The 17,428-nt window shown below is 41.2% G+C and overlaps 1 protein-coding gene across 1 annotated transcript; it reads right to left on the bottom strand.

The window, feature by feature from the left end:
* Positions 1-3,685: 3,685 nt before the first annotated feature.
* ALDH5A1 (aldehyde dehydrogenase 5 family member A1) lies at positions 3,686-16,206 on the bottom strand. Its single transcript, XM_019544291.1, has 9 exons — positions 16,118-16,206; positions 12,605-12,775; positions 11,850-11,966; positions 11,233-11,376; positions 10,105-10,248; positions 9,143-9,301; positions 7,848-8,017; positions 6,072-6,130; positions 3,686-5,883 (listed from the first exon to the last, which is right to left on the bottom strand). Exons 1-9 carry the CDS (start codon positions 16,163-16,165, stop codon positions 5,678-5,680), a joined length of 1,218 nt encoding a protein of 405 aa, XP_019399836.1. The 5' UTR covers positions 16,166-16,206; the 3' UTR covers positions 3,686-5,677.
* Between the last annotated feature and the right edge of the window lie 1,222 nt (positions 16,207-17,428).

The raw sequence follows: 17,428 nt of genomic DNA, 5'->3' as shown, positions 1-17,428 counted from the left end.
ATTGAGGAAATAGGAGCCATTTCTACAGTCACTTTTCAGAGTGGAACCATGTTTTCAGGCATGAATATACTCGCATGATTAGGGTGACCATATAATTTTTAACAAATCTGGGTTACTGCCCCACCTCACCTCTAGGTCAGCAGTGCTGCTGTAGGTAGAGGCACGGGAGCAGGAGTGAGGGGCACAGTCCAGCATAGAGGTGAAGGTGGTGGGGGTCACTGAGCAGAGCACATAGCGCTTGGTACACCATGCCTCCCTACCAGACTGCACCTTGCCCCTGCAAGTCTGAGACTTCTTTTTTAATTTTCACTAACCAGCCAGGTCTGACCTACAAAATCTAGGACTGTCCTGGCCAAGCCAAGAAGGATTTATGGTCACTCTACACATGATCAAGTCTTGGGGAAGAGACTTTTCTAATTCTTTTCAGATTTCTGAGAAAAGGATACTTGCACTGAAAACACTGCAGACAAGCTGACTTCAGCTGTGAGTTTTAAATGCCATACTGAATTCTCTATGGACTTTGTTTTACAAATTTCTCACTTGTACAAAAAACAAAATATCCTTCAAGATGTCATAGGCCTTCTAAAAAACTGCAGGACCAGATTAAATTCCTATTAATGCCTTTAATGAAAGCATCTCCCTGAAGAAATTAATCTATAAAGTGCTACCCCGCCCTCTACCCAGCATCAGGCTAACATGACAAACTAACTCTCTTCAAAATGTTAGTTACAGCCATTTGAACTTCTTACTCCTGGGATTGCCATATTCCCAGCATCAGCATGAGATGCCCAGAGCCTGGACTGAGGGAGTGCATGGACTTGCGCAGCCCTCTGCTCAGTAACTGAACTGTACATCTATGAAGACAAGTTCTGCAGGGTAATGGATATGCACCAGAATACTAGCTATTTATAACACATAAGACACTGCAAGGTACAGTGGAGCACAATGCACTAGCTATCCTAAGCAGACTTGGTCCAAGCATGTTGGCCATGTTTTCACTGAATGCTGCATGGTAGAGTGTAATACTTTGTACTGCCCCTGCAGCATTGTTTTGGGGAACCATAGGATCATGAGCTTTCTCCACCTACTCTGCTCAACTGAGCTAAGCTGCTGAGGTTAGTGTGCTGGCAGGGAAACTGATTACCTGAAATGACTTGCCAAGAAAACACTTTCACTGTGGCTAACAATATTCTTGTGCCTAATTAGGCAAAAGAAAGGCAGTCCTAGAACTACTTGGGATACAGTGTGTATGGGTGTTTATACATGTGGTCTGGAAGTGGAGTGGAGGGGGCAGTGCTTTAATTAGAGCACCTCTGGGAGCTGCTCTAATTAAAGTGCTCAGATCATCACATATATCAGCATCCTTGTGCTGAAAAATGGCGGGGGGGGGCACTTTAACTAAAGCTCATTGAGAGGGGACAGGTAGCACAACAGCAAATAGGGCAAGAAGCAGAAAGCAGATCAGGCAGAGGATGTGGGGCTGATTTGTGGCACATCTGCCAAAAAAGGTCAGCCCTCACTGCTATAGATAAATACAGCAGGAAGAAGAAAAGCTAAATGTCAATGTTGGCACAGAAGAAATGGGTATACACTGGCCATGAGAAATTTAAGCCAGAAATTAGAAAAGGTTTTTAACTATCAGAGGGGCCAAAAACCCCCCAATAAGTCTAAAGGTAGGACTTGATAAATTGACAAACAGGCTTATAGAAACAATAGTGTCCTGTTAGCAGGGGAATGGGCTCAGAAATGTTGCAAGGTGAGGTCCCTTCCAATTTTATGTTAAGTGTTTGTAAAATGCTTGCTGCAATGACACAAAAATGCAAATGACTGACTTTCACAGTGTCATACCTTTCGAGAGTCACTCTTGAATTCAACTCTATTTTACTTTCAGAGGAGCCTCTGTGGGTGCATCTACACATTCATTAATGTGCCGCAGTTACTGCACATTTAATTTAGTACTTCCTTAATCAAGTGCTAACTGAATGTGCAGTAACTACATTTACTAATGCTGGCGCAGGTTTTTTTTGTGATGCTTATTGTGCAGTAGCCTAATAACACTGCACAGTAGCGTATTAGCACAGTTTTTGACCAGCACGCTACTGTGCAGTGTTGTTAGGCTACGGTGCAGTAAGCATCTCATGTAGATGCACCCTGTATGTAGATGCTGTGTATTTTTTCTACTGTTTGGTTTATCTGATATAAAGGATTTTGAATCATAAAATAAGTGTTGGCTAACAGCCAAATCATCAATTTAGCAAAGAAAAGAACATGAATGCCACATACCTAATATGTTCCTAGAAGTTAAGATTTTTATTACCTGAAAGCACAGTTGTTTTGCTAAGCAGCATGTATTTTTTTTTTTTAACAATTATGCATATTAAAGAACTGGAAAAGGCTAACCTGTCACAAATTAGCTGTACACATAATTGAAATGTAAACATTTAAGTATGACTCTTATTAAAGGATCACAGCTTTTATTAAGAGTACAATATTGTAAGAAAAAATAATCTGTGCTCATTCTATACATATTACTTACATGAGAATATTATGTGCTAACTCACTGGAATCCAATTTGGGAGGAAAATCTTGGCAAATTAACTAAACGTATCTCTTTTCATATAGTAAAACTTTTGTGCTTGTCACATTTTAAAGGTATTTTGTGCTGGGTAATGATTATATATTCACTACTTTTGTCTTTGTTCTACCCTTGTAAAAGGCACACCAAGACCCCCCTGTTTGTGAGACTACTGCTTAGCACACAAACGGATAGGTAAGCTATAAGTGGGAGCAGACTTACTCCTCCGGGCAGTGTAATCTGTATTTGTGCACCTCCAAACAACTGTATTCAAATGACTACTCTCAGGGATGTACAGACTTGGACAGCAGTTACTGAATATATCCCTGGGCAATGCTTTTTTGAATTAAAAATGGAAGAGTAAACCATCTTGCAGTACATGCTCCACTTCCATGTGTGCTATAACATGGTACACACGAAGTAAGGGCACTCTCTATGCTCAACTAAGATATTTTAACTAGTTAAAACAAACTTTTTTTAGCTAAGAAAAAGAACGTCTTATTTCCTTTACCTCTATGGGCATATCCTGTAGCTGATCAGCTATTGTAAATGCCTCAGTGACTTTGTGCATACTGCATCTGGATCTTCTGCAGGAGCAAAAAGTACCCTTTCAACCCCCGCCCCCCCCGGTGGCATAACTTCAGTATGAAGCACTCAGGCATTTTACATTGGCACTAAGGTATGAGCTCCAGCCACGATAATGTCCAGGGATCCTGGTTTTCTCTGATTTAAAACAAAACAAAACAAAAAACAAAAAAATCCCCAATTTTTAGGTTAAAAAGACGTAACCATGGATATGAGTTGCTTTTTTTTTAAACAAAAAAATTGGGGATTTTTTTTGAATATCAGAGAAAACCAGGATCCCCGATAATGCCATATAAACTAAGTAATAACAACAACATTAAAAATCCAAGAAGTATTTTACAGCACTCTGTGTGTGCACTTTAGAAGTCTGCTGTGAAGCTCTGCTCTGCTCTGCCAATCTTAAATCATTCCCAAATTCATATTTCCCCTTCCTTTGCATAACAGAATGTAATATTGTACAACAGCCTGCTTAATAGTGTAGATAGACTGAGGGAAATTCAGTGTAGACAGGGGGAGCTGGCTCACTGTAACAACTATAAATGCCTTGTAAATAGAAAACATAGACAGACACCTGCTTCCCTGCAGCCTCTGCAATGTTAGCTAGAAAGAAGTTTTCTGAATAAAGTGCTTGTTATTTAAATAAAGTTAAAACTTCAGGAATGCCCCACTCTTTCATCTTCTAAAGATTATTTCCCTTGACTAACTGGGATGGCTCACAAAAGCCTCCAGCTGCAGATCTGTATTTAAATTCTTAGTAGAACCCAACTCCCCAATAGACATCTCCCTGCACGTGGAAAAACCCAAGCCAAGGCCTGGAGACTTTCAGAGCACAGAGGCTAGAGGAGCTCTGGAGCCTGTGTAGGTGGTGTGGAGATGTGGTAAAAAACACCCTCTAAAAGGGGATAGGCATCATGGATGTTGACTGACACATCCTTTCCTTGGTCCATGGGGAATTACATTGGTCTTGCAAAGGGGATTGGTTAGCTCAGTAGTTCCCAGCCTGTTCAGTCAGGACACCCTTCAATTGATATTTTCAATGTGCTAGTACCTCCATTTGAGAACTACTGTTGGTGCTACCTCAACTTACCTCAGTGGTTCTCAGTCAGCTGCTGCTGCCTCCAGGTATAACTGCCCCACACACCTTCGGCACAGCCAGCTCAAGAAGGGCTGTGGAATGTGCACATGCTCCTCCCGCATTAGGGATCATTGATCATCCCAAAGCAGGACAGGAGTCTGGTCTGTGGCCTTCCCCCTGCGCCTGCCCAGTGCTCATCCTAGAAAGAGGCAAATAGGTGGAAATGTCCTGTGTGCCCCTGGTTCTTTTTTATTTTTTAAGAAACTTTTCATGTTCCAAGCCAAATCAAGTCCAAACCCGTGAGTCAGTCCAGAACCAGAAGTGGCCCTACAACCGGGAAACATCATCAACCACCACCAGGGACTTCAGATATTTCCAAAGTCTTCTGGCAGGCATCCTACATGCAGGCCCAAGCCCAAAGGCTTGGGGTTCAGATGCCTCCAAGTTTCGCCCGCCCTCAGCCATATAGCCATAGAAGCAAGCTAGGGAGGAGCCCCAACACCTCGGTGGGTACTAAACTACGCCAGAAGAACAGTTATCCCTGGGAATGCTTACGGAAAATGGCCTGTAATAGGGGTAATCTTGGATCCAGGAACCTGGGGGTGTTTCCCCTGGTTCTAGAAGATCGTGGGTGGGAGGTGAAGGGAAAAGGGGAGAGGGCATGGGGAAAGGCTACAGCCTGAGCCAGCTCTCCTGTCCTGGTTTAGTGTTATGAGAGCCCCAATGCAGCACCAGTGCATGCATACCACAGACCTGCACGTGGGGCAGTTTTACCTGGCTGCTGCAGTGGCAGCAGTGCCTGCATCATGACCCTTGCCTCACCACCGCCAGTGAGAACCACTGGGTTAGACATTCATTTACATACCACCTTATAGTTTTCTCCTCATTCCAACAGCTCTGCAGTCTCCCTGCAAGGTGAGTAAAATTCTCTTTCCTCTGCTACCACTGAGCCAGGCATGTCCTGTATCCATTGCCTCACTGTGCATCCAACATATACAGAATGTGTTAACATTTGGCACAGCAGGGAAGTTATCTCCCCCAACAGTTCCCCACATACATGGTTTTAGGGAAAAAAGGTATCTTTTTCTATTACCAGAAATGGAGGATGGATCTTTGTGGACAAAAATCACTCCATCCTATTTGCTTAAATAACAGAGACACTACTATTCTTTCCTGTCCCCACCAAAGAGAAGCATAGTAGTTATACTGCTGGGTATTACCTAATGCTATGACAATGCAGTATGTGAAGATCAATGTTGAGTAGTATTTTTACATATACTAGCACAAGACTGTAAAACATCTCTTTACACTTACACGAGAGGGTTACTCCATTCAGAATTAAGTAAAAGTTGCACTAATATGTACCGATATCTGGATTTGTAATTTACTAGACCTAAAGCCCTATTTTCCAGGCCTTTGTGGATTGTTGCTGTCACTGGTTGTTATAAGCCTCCAAAACAGACATATTTGACTTCTAGGTACTCATCAATGCCATATTTTGAACCCTCTCGTCCTAGACCAGACTGTTTTACACCACCAAAAGGGCACTCTACTGCAGATAATAGTCCTTCATTAACCCCAACCATTCCAACCTCCAGCTGCTCCGCAACTCTCCAGATCTGGCCTGGGTCTTGAGAATAGAAGTATCCTGCAAAATGGACATAGAATACCTCATGAGAGCAATAGTCAAAAGGATGCAGCAGCAGCAGCAGACATCTTGGACACAAGAGCCAGCAGGTATACTCACTCTTAAGTAAAAATATTCATCCCATTTACTGGCAACACTAAGCTCAAACTTATAAAATGATGTATTTATCTGCCAAGGAAGATACTTACCTGCTAAACCCACATTGGCTGAATTTGCTATAGCAACAGCTTCTGCCTCAGTATCAAACCTGTCGACATAAGAGAAATGGACACCTATGAGATCTCCAGTCAAAACAACAGGAATCCTTTGCTCCATTATCTTCCTGTTCTCTGAGATATAGCCAGAACTGCCATATGGGGAGTAGGGCAAAGCGCGTATAATAGTTCTCTGTGACAAGTTCCAGGGTTTAAAGTTTACTTTTCTGTGGGTGTGTCTACACGAGGCACTATGGTGACATTACATAAGCGGGCGCAAACTGTGGTGCCAGAGCTATGTTGCTTTAGCAATGCACTCCCTCGCTATAGCAGTTAAAAATAACCGTGTGCTGCCAGCACGGCGCAGTACAGGCTGTTACTGTACCATCACTTAGCACTATGGTCACCAAACAGTTGGGGGAGCCCCGATAGTAACCCAAAGAGCCCCCCAAACTGAGATCGACTGTCATAGGATCTGGGATCAGGAGTGGCGGGATGCACATGGGATGCAGTCTGGGAGCGGCAAGACATACGAGCAGCGGGATGTACATGGCTGGGCTGAGCTGAGGCCCTGGCTGCTGGGGCCAAGCTGGATAAGTGGGACAATCCCCTTCTGTGCCCCCTGCTACTGGGTGAGGGGGGCCCTGGCTGGGTTAAGTCAGAGGAGGGTTGGAGCCTGGGCGGCTCATCCAGGTACGTGGGGGCCTCTTGCCACTGCATGCACCCTGGTGGAGGCCCGAGGGGCACATACCACCCCCCCCAGTCTGTGCAGGGCAAGGTGGCTGCCACTGCCAGAATGAAGGCATAGGGATGGTAGATTGGTTGCAGGAAGTCGTGCTCCTATCCCTTCTCTCCTTTTTTCGCCCCCATGTGCATGAAGGCCAAGTCCCATCTTCGAGGTCACTCACCCTTTTGCTGGAGCTGCAGTTTGAGGCTTACCCCTATTACAGCCACTGCCAAACTGGCAACAGCTTTTGGCTTGGTCAAATATATAAAGTCCAGTATATAAAGTACAGAATCCAAATTTGGCAGGGTTAAACCTGAAACTGTGCAGGACCAAGCATTCAACCATGGTGAACCCATGCTGTGGCACTTCAGATTCTGGAAATATCTTTTTTTCCTTCATTTTGCCTTCCCAAAACAAGGTTCATGACTTATCTGTGTGTATGTAATATACAGGAAAAATATAGTTAGTTAGTTAGTTATTTTATTAGCAATGTCTTTGGCTACATTAGCTGTTAAATAGCAGTTAAAACCATTTAACCAAAATGGATGAACTTGCCATTAATTTCCCCCACATCTAGACAAGCCATCCCACCTAGACTAAGTCTTCCTTCAGGCAAGTTCCAACATGATCAGACCGAAGAAGGTCTCGGAGAGAAAAGTGCCAGAGTTAAAATTTTCCCACAATGTATTCTGGACCACAGAAATCTAGGACCAGCAGATCATGTGCCAAGATCCAAGCTGTCTTTCTGTCCCCATCATTTTACAGAGCATAAAACTGATGGCCTTTACTGTTACCCTCTTCAATGATGCCATATAAATGCATTACTCAGAGATTTCTTAATATTATGAAAAAAATCAAAATTCAGAAAATACTGAAGTAAAAATATAGAATGGTGTGCATGCTTTCATGTTCTCATAATAACTAGAGACCTAAACGTAATTGACAAATAATAATGCACGTGCATCCACATTCACAAAAAAAATAGTTCTGAAGCTTGCTGTGCTCTTTGTCACTAAATTAATCTGTAAAATAGATTGGCTTACTTGATAACTGGTGCCACTGGACCAAATGTTTCTTCTCGAGTGCAAAGCATGTTTGTTGTGACATTGCTCAGCAAAGTTGGCTCAAAGAAGTTCTTCCCAAGGCTGTGCCGTTTTCCTCCTGTCACAATGGAGGCTCCTTGAGCCACCGCATCACTAATGTGTCTTTCTACCTGAGGCGAGCAAAATAAATGAGACTCAAGCTAGTGTTGGTTGCTAAGTGTCTGGCATATGCTTCATAGGGAAAGAAGATTCCTGGTTGACACTTTTAAACAGGGCATTCAAAGAGAGAGAGACAGACAGACAGGCAGGCAGGCAGGACTCCCTTCGTGATACAGTTTAAAATTTCCTGATTTGAGGTCTTGTTTGGCTTGAGGGGTTTAAATGACCAGTTTCCAGGTGAGAGTATCCTAATCACCAGGTGAGGAGAAGGGCCAATGTAGTACTTGCAGCTGAAGCCATGACACTGTGCAGCAGTGTATGGCACTTGTGAAAAATAGTGCTTTATGATGAAAGGAAAGGTGCTTTGTTTATGCACAGCAAGATATCATGCCAGATACTTCTAAAAGGTTGTAAATATTTATCTCCTATGGTAAATATAATACATTCTGGCAAATTTGTAAGCAATCTGTAGTTGCTATATAAATGAGACTGAAAGGTCACAGCTATATCTGCATTGTATTAAGAAAGGAGCGATCCACACTGTCATAATCAGCTTTAACCTCAAAGAGCACAAGAGCAAATGTAACCAAAAAAAAAAAATCAAGACAGCTTTTATGGTTCCAAAAAAAAGTTAAATATCCTAGAAATAAGCAGTCATCTAGAAGAGAGAGCGTTCCAAAGCTTGATAGTGAGACCTACTGTACAAAGACAGTCTTCCACAGTCACAGCTCCAGTACATTTTTAACCTTAATTTGTTATTCCCCCTAGTTTTGATAGGCAGGAACATTGCTCCTCAAAACAAATGCTCATCCCCAGTGCCAAGGGTTATGCATCCTAATCCATTCCCTGCATTCTGCTGTCTTTAGCAAATGGCTCTCTTGAGAAAAATCAGAATATAATTAGGAAGAAAGGTTTGCTTATTGTAAAAGAGTCCTTCTTCTTTTCCCATGGTGGAACATCAGATGGCCATAGCTGCTCCTGATCACATCAGCATGGGCCTTGACGTGAGAACAGCCTTTCAACAAATACAATCTAATAAAACAGGTATAAAAACACTGGGTGCAAAACACACTTAACAGGCCATAAAACTAGAAATTCAATTTAAAAAAATGCAACCCATATGTTTGTCTTCATACCTTTTCCACTGCCTTTTCGTTAATTAATGGTCCCTGGGTAGTTCTTTCATCAAATCCATTTCCTACATGTAGCTCTCTTTCAATGGCTTTGGCAAACTTTTCCACAAATGTATCATGGATTCCTTTCTGCACCAAGAAGCGGTTTGTGCAAACACATGTCTGAAAACAAACAGAAGAACAACAGGTGACATAATTTCATGCATCTCTGACCTCTCCCAACTAATCTTACTTTCCATTTAGCAGCGGCAGAGTACCATTTTGATTCACTTTACAGGACACATTACAAGTCCAACCCTAATAAGGTGATGTGGTTTGCCTGAGACATTTACAGGTGTAGCTTGTGCTACTAAAAGGCTAAATAAGGTTCTGATGACTCTGTTGTATGTATTCACCAGCATGCAAAGGTGATGGGGGTTATTCTCTGATTAGAAGATACAGAGTGTAGGCTGTGCAGTAAAGCCAGCAATCAAGCAAGAGAAAGTACAACCTGATGTTTCCATTGATTTTTATGTTTACTTTGTTGGTGGGGTCCAAACTCTTTTATTCCTTTTAGGAACTAGATTTTTACAAGAGGTATTTTTAGGTTGGCCTTTCATTTAGTCAATGCCTTTATCTTTCTTTGCCTCCATTAGGATAACCACTTGGTCTAAATTTTCCATTGATGTTTCTTCTCCATTTTGCTCCTCCCTTCCTCTAACTTTGAATCCCCTTGGTGGCTTCCAAAACACCTTATCCTTGTGTTAGTCTATGCTACAGACCAGGTATTACTATTGCCCATTTACTGCTTTTACTCTACCACAGATTCCAGCCTCTTTGTTGCATTCATTTCCTGGGGTTCACCTTTGTTCCTCTTCTCATGTTGTTTACTAGCATGAAGCAAAAATAAAACAAAGCAAAAAGAATAATAAAAAAAAAAAAATCACCAAACACAAGAAATAAGGACTATTTACATTTCTCCTCACCTGTCCTGAGTTTCTATATTTAGAAGCCAGAGCTCCTGCAACAGCTTGGTCCACGTTAGCACTGTCAAATACTATAAAGGGAGCATGTCCCCCAAGCTCCATGGAGACCCTTTTCACAGTGTCAGCAGCATAGTGCAGCAGTAACTGCAAGTACACAAGACAGACATCCATACACCTGCAAATGAGTCTGTAAATAATCTGTGAATTTAGCCAGTACAGACTAGAGGGGAAGAGGAAAATAACCCTAGCACAGAATGGATCTGCAGATTGTCTCCACAAAACCCACAGACCTTTTCTATGGAAAGTAGTACAAGGCACCACTTTCTATGCTGGTCACGTGAGGTGCAATCCTGACTTTACTGGAATCTAGTAATAAATTCCCCTTGATTTTAGTTGGGTCATAATTTTATCCAATAATTTTTCTGACTTAGTTTAACAGAATTCAAGTGCTTGTACTACTCTTTCCCTTCCACGTTTGTTCCACAGTCAAACAGCACTTTTAACTGAGACTTCGTCCTCTAGGTAGCCAACATGTTTTCTTCATTCGCTCTGAGACCACTTCAGACTATGTTCCTCCCTGTTTAAGGGTCGGATTCCATCACCCTTATTCACATCATATGGTGCCTTTTATCCTTAACTCATCTCATTAAAATTAATAACATTGCTTCTGCAGCAAGGGTGGTAAAATCTAACCTACAGTAAATGTTTCATCTCATTAATCTTTTCCTCCTTCTCAGAAATATACTCCATTCCTGGCAACACGATTTAATTATGCTGAAGTGTTCCTCTTAGACTGTGCCATTGTATACATTAAGCAGCAGTTTCTTAGACTGAACCTTCCTGAATAATTGCTCTTCCTCAGATTTCAAATGGCACATTATCATATTTTTGTGACATTATTAGACACGACATACAGGGAGAAATAGAAGTATATGCAGGCTATGGAGGGGATTTCTATGAGTTTGTTATGCATGTTGTATAAAGGAGAACCTCCCTGAGAGAACTTGATATGAGAAAGATGTACATAACCCTCTCCCCTACCTTCTCCCCCCAGTCTTTTCCTTGGCTTTCCAAACATAATTCCAGTAAAACCATTCAAAGACAAGCTTTGTTGTCTTTATCACATACCTTTCCTGTTGCAGTGGAGCCAGTAAAAGAAATTTTGGCGACCAAGGGATCAGTGCATAGAGCCTCCCCTACAGCTGGGGTCTGTTGTCTGGAACAGGGAACAACATTAAATACTCCTGCCGGAATGCCAGCCTGGTTTGCCAGCTGCAATGAGAAACCGGAAAAGTGCAGTAAAGATACATTTTATAAGAGGATTAGTTAATTTTATAAGATTTATAAAATAATAAAATACAAATAAAAAACGTAATGCTTTGAAAATGAAATTCTCAAGTCCAATGGAACTAAGAGGTGCTTGGCACCTCCTCTATTGGGCTCTGTAAGTGCCAGCTGCTAGCATGAATCCCACACAAGTAGGCTCTTGTGCTTCAACGTTAAAGCTGTTTTTCGACTGTTAGGCCCACCCTATATAACACTCCAAATATAACCACAAAATGTCCTGCAATGCTTGTTTCAAGGTAAATATTTAAGCTAAAGGACTGTCTTAGTGGCATACGTTTGTAAAATCTCAGCATGAGGACTTGGCAAAAGTTGTACTGTAAGCCACTTAAATTCCTGTTTATGGATCCCTAGTGTAAAGTGCAGTCCATTATCAAAATAAAAATCAGTTGAAAGTTCACCTCAGCAAGCGCTAATGCAGATAAGGGTGTATCTTCTGCAGGTTTCACCACCACTGTACAGCCAGCTGCCAGGGCTGCACCAACCTTCCGTGTAATCATGGCACTAGGGAAATTCCACTAAGTTGAGAGAGAAATACAGTGAAGCTCAGAAAAGCTAAATGTTTCCAACTTTGCCCAAACACCTGGATATTTTTTGCAGTTTCTATGGAAAACCCAAGCAGAGAGGCTCATTACCAGCAAGAGTTTCCTTTTATGTTGTCAAACACTTCTCAAAACAACTGAAAAGGAGAGAAGTGAGTGTAGAGGACCAAGACCAATTATTTTTATACTCTACAAGTTCTGTAAGCCAAAAAGCAGTACCACTGACATAGAAGTCCTTCTGCTTATGATAAATCAAATACTCCCTGCATCTTTAATCCAGGAACAAATCCCTCTTCCCCTGCCATATGCCACCCCTGGATTTTCAATGCCACAATGCATCTTTGGTATTAAGCTATTACTTGTTCCAAGATGTATCATTTAATATAAAAATGCATCCCCACTAGTGCTTTGTTTCTTCGTATCTCAAACTTGGTTGTGGCCTGTCTTAGATGGTCATACAGGAGAGTACAACCCCACCCGGAACAAGTGAGCAAGAAGTAAAAGAGTCTTTTTTTGGGGCTTCTTCTGGGGCAATGGAGATGCATGCTACCCAAGTCTCAGGGCTGAGCTGAGTGCTCTAATTGAGCTTCATCAAAAGTTGCAGCTTTACTTACAGGGGTGATAATGGTTGCCACCCCAACAGGCTGTTTCAGCACCAAGATCCTTCTGCCTTTTGCAGCAGGTGGAATGATGTCCCCATAAACACGTCGAGCTTCTTCAGCAAACCACTCCAGAAAGGAGGCAGAATATAGGATTTCACCTTGAGCCTCTTTCAAAGGCTTCCCCTACAATTAAATCAGAATGTCTGAAGAAATGTTTTTATAAACATCTAACACAATGATAAAACTGAGGTGATAAACACATAATTAATTTGCTCTTGATTCACTTGTAATAAGGTAATTTTTGCAACTGTTTTGATTGTCTGTATTATTTTCATGCTGGGCAGATTCTGGCCTAAGGGTTTAAGAGAGCACTTGCTTAAGAGGTTTTAAATGTGGTCCTCTATAACTGAATTCTAGAGATGAACTCTGCACAGTGTGCCTTGCTTTATTAATTCTAGTGCCCTGTATATTAACAGGTATAAGAGATGCTGCATATAATGTGGTTATTGGAGGATATAGGTTGAAGGAGATAAATGATAGTGTGAAGTCATTACAAACTGAAGTTATATGTTTAATTTCATACTGTTAATCATCCTTGATACTCTGTCCCTTAGAATATCAGGTAAGTTTTTAGTATACTACATTTATTTTATCATGTGCAAGATGGCATGAAAGACTAGTTAAGTTGTTATATGTGCCAAGGGAGTCATTGCTAGTCTATAAAATTAATTAAAAAACTTGTAGAGGGCTGAGTGGTTTCGAAGATACTGCAGGATTTTTTTTGGTCTGAAAATCTACCAGCAGAGAACTTCACTGAAACTCAACAAAAGGATTATTATTATATGCAGGAACTGCTTTGGCCTCGCCACTAGTTAGGTAGGTAGGCAGGTGCTCAACAGGACAGCTATCTTCCCTGGGGACTACATGAATGACAGGTGGAGCTTCTATCAGAGAATTTCACTCTTACATGCAGTACACAGTGAAAATGCCTGTTTTGTCACATTTTCTTTAAAAAAAAAAAAAAAATAAAGCTCTAGCACTAGCATCTCCCCATGCTTGAAAGTGTGTTATCTTCTGGTATTAAGAATCCACCTTTTGATGTTGCCATAAAAGATCTGTCAAATGTATAGACTATTACTGAAAATCACAGTTTATGTGTGTTCTGAGCAGCATTTGAACTCCAAAGTAAAAGTACAGAGGTTCCTATTTTGTTATTCAAATAGTTGTTCATTCAATGAGCATACCCCATCCTTTGCCTGAACAAAATAGGGATTATGTAGAAAAACTGATCCTATAAGCAAACTATTATAACGCATGCATGTTAAGGAAACTGACCTAATTTTTGACTGCTTGATTGTGTGACTTAACATTCTTGTTAAGCTTTTTTAATATAATACACACAGGTACAGGTTTGTTAACCCTACCCTGGGTAGCTCCTTGAACGTGGCAATTAGAGACTATAAAGTATGAAAATGCCAACTAAAACCAAACTGCAAGACAAAAGAGATTGAAGGATGATGCTGCCCAAATGATGTCAAGGAATTAATTAGAACAACTTGAACATCTGAAATGGAAACCTGGTTAATGGAAATAGTTGAAAGTAAGATAGTGGCATACATAACTAATTATGAGAGTTACATTTTGGTGTATCAAAAATTACATACTGCCACAGAGAAACCCAGCCACCAGATCTTAGTGAATACACAGATGATTTAAAGAATTTCCTTCCTAAGTGTTATCCCAATAACAGGAGATGGACAAGTACCTAAAGCAGAAAGGGGCAGGAGCTTTGTATGAGTACTTTGCACTTGGTTTTTTAGCCATCAGGGCAGACCTACTGATACACCTGCAAGGTGAAGTTCCCTGGCATAGAAGTACTGCACTCTTCACTGGTTTCAAACTAGGGTAAGAAGAACTAGGGTAAGAAGAACAGAAGGAAAGGTCTTATATCAGTTATCATACTGATATCAATGATGTTAAATTTACAAATAATATCCTCTGGTCATTTCATCCCGTAGATCTATCACCAGTCCATAACGTGCAGTGCATAAAGCCTTTACACTTTTTCACATATGTCAAATGCCACCCCACTGGGGCAAGAACTGCCAAACAAGTTGCCCTTGTAACTTAAATGCTACCAATATTGAACTTAAAATAAAAAGGGAAATATGTAAGAGGAGTAAAGCAGTTTTGAAAATTTAAATGCACTGGTTAAAACTTGTAGCTGTCCAGTACTGCTGGAACTGATTGACAGCAAGGCTCAGGGACCAGAACTCTGCGTGTTAGATTCAGCAGGACTGGATTCTATTATTCCAGATCCTGTCCAAAGTCACGCTTCCAGTCACTTCACCCTTCAAGGCCTGTTTCCCCTCAAACTTTCATCTGCCATGTCCTTGTAAGATCCTGATGGAAGGGACTGGTTCTACTGGATGCACATATATCACTAACTTGCCAAAGCTGAACCATGTGAAACGCACACTGCTCCATGCACACGGCCTCTTGAATTGGAAGCATCATAGCTGCTTCGGTGCAGCAATGTGAATGGGTAAGTCAATCATCTCTGCTCAGCAACAGAGCAAAACAGCTCAGCTACAGTGCTGAGTGTTCACCCAACATCAGCTTTGGGAAGTAACCTGCGTGCAGTAGTGCATTATATTTCATTATGGCACAGCAAGTTAGTTGTGTAGATATGCCCACTCTGTGTTTGGACAATAACGTGGCCCTAATTTTGGCTAACGTGTTGGTGCTGCTACCGTAAATATAATAAACAAAATTAGAATTTGCTCTATAAAGAAGCTCACTTGTAACACAAGGTGCATAAAGAAATTGGGGCTAGGTGCATGAACAGAAAGACATGGCCTTTCTAAAAGTTTGAGTCTGTATGACCCAAACATTTTTTTTTAAATTGGGAGAACTATGTGCAGACTAGTCATGGGTAGGTTTGCTAAACTGTTTTAGTATTCTCTTCACTGTTTTCACTTTTCACAGGCATGTTTTATATTTGCATCTATTTGTTATACTTTCTAGTTGATCTGACTTCTGCTCTCCCTCACTTGTATTTAACTTGTGCATAGAATGATATATGCAGTTGTATATTGGACTTTTAAGAGGGGATGGGTGCATGCATGAATGTGTGTAGAGGTGAAGTGTTGCTGGGCTGTCTTTTCTTTTTCTGTAACAGCCAAACAACAGCAGGCCAGATCAATTCTGCAGCACTGACAGCAGAATTTTCTGCTACGGAATATGGAATTGAGAAGAAGAGAAGCAGCAAGTATTAGCCCTTTCTTTTTTTATCTTCAAAAAGCTAAGATGTACACTGCTCAAATCATGCCTAGTCCTAATTCAGGGTCTGCTCTTACTATTATTAAAGATAAAGGGCCTTAAATTGGGACTCTGATCTAGAGGTATTGAGCATATTGCAACCATCTTTGTCTGGAAGCTCTGAGCATTCAGCCTCTCAGAACAAAACCTTATAATACCAAAGGCAAAGAATACTTAGTATATTTCAACCTCCGCTATACTTACATTCTCTGCTGTAATGATCTTAGCAAGGTCATCTTTATTCTCAATCATCAAGTGATACCATTTCCGAAGTAATGCACTTCTCTCCTGGATGAGAGAGAGAGAGCGTGCAAGATGTTTAGCAGGGTAAGAACTGTTTAAATGTAAGCAAGAACATTACTATCCTGAATTAACTATACAGTTGCTGAGCATACAGACGTGTCCTCTATACAGAAAAGGTTGGGATGATAAGAGAGAGTTTGAGATACTATCCAGGGATGGGGCCAGTAAAAGCTCATCTTTGGAGTAACTTTTGCTTTTGACACCACTGAATGTTTCAGATTTACCCAGGGCGGAAGTTTCTTCCTAAATTTAGCATTGGAAGGAGTGTTCCTTTGTGCTTTTAGGTATAAACCTTTATGCGCATTTTTAAAAATTATATTCTGGTCAGTATTACTATTCATTTACGTATCTACCTTTTTGATGTGTTTTAACTCTTGGCCTCCCTATCATGTAGCAGTGACGTTTCACGCTACAGGATTGCTTATTTAAATGTTTAATGAGAAAAAGATGCCATACTTAAAACGAAAATAAGCCTCTACTTCAACCACATGTAGATTGTGAGTTGTGACCCTTTACAATAACTGTATTTAAGCTGCTGCCTCCGAACCAGACCTTGTTCTTGTCCCTCCCAGATACTATATGCATACACATGAACATGTGCACTCTGCCAGATGCTACAAATACATACATGTGCACGGGCTCCATCCTAGGTACTGTATACCTGCACACATGCAATCGCTCTGTCTCACATGCTATGTATATGCACATGCTCCATCTCAGATCCTGTACATGCAATACACAATATTGCTCTGTTGCAGATGCCATGTACACACAGGCGTACACATGCTTCATCCAGATACTGTATACGTACACATGCATGCTCTATCCCAGATGCTACATACATAGGCATGCTCCATCCCAGATACTGTACATACATGCACACTGTATGTATATATGTGTACACACCCAATTGTTCTGTCCCAGATGCACACATACTCTATCTCAGATGCTATATACACACATACATGCTCCATCCCAGATACAGTACATGTACCCATGAGCACATGCTCCCCATCCCAGATGCTATGCATACACACATGTGCTTCATCCTGAAAACTGGACACTGTGGGAGCTCGATGCCAAATTATATAAGGACTGAATTAAGCACAGGCTCAGACCTGTTCAATTTAAAACTTTTATTGTTTCACAAAGTCATAAACTAAAGGAGGTCTGTTGGTTCACGAGGTTCCTAAATCAAGCCCTTGCTCTCTA

This window comes from Crocodylus porosus, unplaced genomic scaffold (assembly GCF_001723895.1).
Source record: "Crocodylus porosus isolate Cpor-Errol unplaced genomic scaffold, CroPor_comp1, whole genome shotgun sequence".
NCBI classification, from domain to species: domain Eukaryota; kingdom Metazoa; phylum Chordata; order Crocodylia; family Crocodylidae; genus Crocodylus; species Crocodylus porosus.
The sequence above is the reverse complement of the archived record's forward strand: the minus strand, read 5'-3'. Positions and strand labels throughout refer to the sequence as shown.